This window comes from Phytophthora parasitica, assembly GCF_000247585.1.
Source record: "Phytophthora parasitica INRA-310 unplaced genomic scaffold supercont2.12, whole genome shotgun sequence".
NCBI classification, from domain to species: Eukaryota; Oomycota; class Peronosporomycetes; order Peronosporales; family Peronosporaceae; genus Phytophthora; species Phytophthora nicotianae.
In genome coordinates, this window is record NW_008648998.1 from 1,333,561 (window position 1) to 1,336,581 (window position 3,021).

Sequence of the window (3,021 nt, forward strand, 5' to 3'; positions counted from 1 at the left end):
ATCTAAAGAAGCCCATCGCCCGCTCGAAATCCTCGTCACCGAGACATCCACTTGGTCTGAAGCAGGTAGGACAGCCGAGCCGTAAGCGTAGCCGTTAGTCGCGAGTGCGTTTGGCTTGAAAAAGGCAAAGACCGTAGAAGCCGCCATACTGAGAAGCAAAAGGGCGGGCTGAGCGGTTTCTTGACGTGTCGGTTGAGGGCTTAAGCGCTACCGAGGGGCTTTCGAAATGCCTAGCCTATTTCTCTACCTCTACCGCGATCGGGAAACCGACGTTTTGCCGTTGCTCTTCGACCACTTCGGGTCTTGGCACGTTTCAAAACCCACCATCCGCCATTATATCCAGTTGAGTACTCGACGATTTGCTGAAGACGAGCTATTCACACTGGTGAGTTTTGACCACCTCACTCTCCAGCGTATGTACCTGCATGTTGCACTAAAATGCCAACGCGATCCTACCCGATTCGACGGATACAGCGCCATCTCCGAAGCCTCGTTGATAGAAGGGCTTCAAAACAAAGAGCTGTATCGCCAAGATAGGGCGACAGCGACTCTCGATGACAGTTCCAGCGATTGCGACTTCTTGAAAACAGTTAAGCTCAGCACAGGTGTAATTTGGGGGAGTGACGCTGAGCGGACACAGTGCCGCCGTCGGTCATTTGTCTATCAGGCCAGGTACGGCAAGCCCGCTCTCTTTGTGACGCTCACCCCAACGTTGGCGACTCGTTTGTTTTGGCGCACTACACGGGCATCTCGTAAGTCGACACACTCTTCGACGCTAATCTGGCTCAACTACCCAGACGCTCAGCCCTCCACAGTGCAAGCCTACGCAATGATGTCGCGTCCCCTCGTTTGTTCATGAACAATATGAACGCTTTTATCGAGCATGTGCTCGGCATACCTCCTACGAAAATGAAGACCAAGGCTTTTGACGGACTCCTTGGTGGTGTCAAAGCTTACTTTGGTGTTGTGGAAACCCAGGGCGGCGGCACACTGCATGCTCACTTCCTCGTTTGGCTCACTGATGCGCCACCCAACACTGACGCGTTTAGTAAAGCCACAGCTGAACACGGCGACCAGTACTACCGTGACATCGCCGCCTATGTCGATAGCATTGTCATTACTTCATTGCCTCTTGACGTCGCAGTGAACTGTCAGTTTTGTGGACACTCGCTTGAAGGTTTGCTCGCACTGCCGATACCACGTGATGCGTACGAGAACACCAACGCGGGTCGAAGCAATGCTCAGGGAGAGCCACTGCTCGTTTAGTGACCTCAATGTGCCACCAAAATGAGCTCTCAGCACGTGCTTCGACGCATTATTCTCCAGCAACGACCTCCTACATGGCCGCCACCACTACGAACGTATTCTTCGGTGGAGCTCAAAACGGCCGTGCAAATGGAAATCAGTTGTCGAGGCAGTGTTGGTGCAGCAAAGGCTGCCGTCTTTCGTCGAGACATGATTTTAGCAACCAGAGACAACGTCGACGACACGTACGGAGAGCACTTGCGTAAACTGAATGCGGTGCCGTACCGCAGCGAATAGCGTGAAGACAACGCCTTCTGCGACGACAACGTAGCTCAAGCCATCATGATGTTGCCGCCCTCGGTCGACGACAAGCGCTGAACGCCAAACGCTACTGCGTTCGCGGTGTCAATGCTCGTGTTCATGCTGAACCTCCACTGGTGGTCGCACGTCGGAAGCTGCTTAAATAAGAGTCGCGTTTCCGCTCCAGGGCAATGTCGGTATCGGTTTCCACAAGCGCGAGTTGCTAGCACGGCCTGTACAAGTGCTGGTGTCGAGCTTGCGAGGCAGCCACCGTTCGAATACGTCAATGGCTACAATACTACCATGATGCTAGCATTTAAGTCGAATCACGATATCCAAGTGCTGGTCGGGTGGTTTGGAGGCGCTCCTGTGCATCTATTATGCCACCAAGTACGTCACCAAAATGCAAAACGTGGTTGATTCTGTCACGGCCGTGGCTTTAGCGGCATTTAAGCGTCGGGAGCTCCGAGAGCAGCAAAACCAGACATCACGGGTGGATCATTCGGCGATCGGACGTACTCGCGTTGCATCCATGGCTTTCGCGCTGACCAATCGACGCGAGATCGCGGGCCCCCTCGCGGCGTTGTATCTGTTGCGCGGATCATGCACATACATGAGCGCTTCATGTACATCTCTCCCTCTCTACGACGTTTTGCACGAGTTAATTCAGAACGGCACGCACTCATGCAACCTCGTCGAGCTTCAAGAGGCTGAGTCCAACGTCACGATTCGCGCTGCCTCCTTCCTCGACGACTATATCTTCCGCCCGTCCTCGCTAGACCGTATGAATCTTTACGAATTCGCCATGGCGTGTTTTCGCCGCAAGCAATCCAAGTCGGCAGCAACGCCCGATTTGTTTTTGCCCGGACATCCCCTTTTTAATACGCATTGCATTGGTCATCATCAAACTGAAGCGGTCCCGGTCATCACAGGTGTGCGAATGCCGTACGTAGACTCCAAAACACCCTCTGAGCTTGTTGTCAAACATGCCAAGTGTGCATTGGCACTATTCAAGCCATTTCGTGCCGTCCTGGATCTCGTCGGTGAACCGGCAAACGAAGCTGCATGGATTGGCGCATACGTCCAGTGGGAGCCTACGCGATCGAGCTTTGTTCGCGAAGTCATGGCGAACATGGATGATTACCACCACGCATCGCAGCTAGCGCAACAGGAGGATGAATCCGGTAGTAATGAACTAGAACGCGAAGCTGACAATGACGATACCGTTGGGACTCGAAACGATATTGATGGCACAATTGCCAACATACCATGTGATGATGAGGCTTCCGTAAACGACGGATCAATCGACGACTTTTGCCATGTTTTCTCTAAAGACGACGACGCGGCTATGGATACCGACGGAGGGAGTCTGCCAATCTACCCGGCTAGAGGAACTGACTCATTACGATCGAGTATAGTTCATCAAGAACTGCTGGACCCGACAGCAGAATGTACGGCTCGCACCGCCATTGATCT

At 53.2% G+C, this 3,021-nt stretch overlaps 3 protein-coding genes across 3 annotated transcripts; all 3 read left to right on the forward strand.

The window, feature by feature from the left end:
* Positions 1-855: 855 nt before the first annotated feature.
* On the forward strand, positions 856-1,266 carry PPTG_07700 (hypothetical protein; the record flags this gene model as incomplete). Its single annotated transcript, XM_008901975.1, has 1 exon — positions 856-1,266. One exon carries the CDS (start codon positions 856-858, stop codon positions 1,264-1,266), a length of 411 nt encoding a protein of 136 aa, XP_008900223.1.
* Positions 1,267-1,287: 21 nt separating this feature from the next.
* Positions 1,288-1,542, forward strand: PPTG_22184 (hypothetical protein; the record flags this gene model as incomplete). Its single annotated transcript, XM_008902078.1, has 1 exon — positions 1,288-1,542. The coding sequence occupies one exon, from the start codon at positions 1,288-1,290 to the stop codon at positions 1,540-1,542; it is 255 nt and encodes an 84-aa protein (XP_008900326.1).
* Positions 1,543-2,077: 535 nt separating this feature from the next.
* Positions 2,078-3,018, forward strand: PPTG_07701 (hypothetical protein; the record flags this gene model as incomplete). Its single annotated transcript, XM_008901976.1, has 2 exons — positions 2,078-2,490; positions 2,964-3,018. 2 exons carry the CDS (start codon positions 2,078-2,080, stop codon positions 3,016-3,018), a joined length of 468 nt encoding a protein of 155 aa, XP_008900224.1.
* Positions 3,019-3,021: the final 3 nt, after the last annotated feature.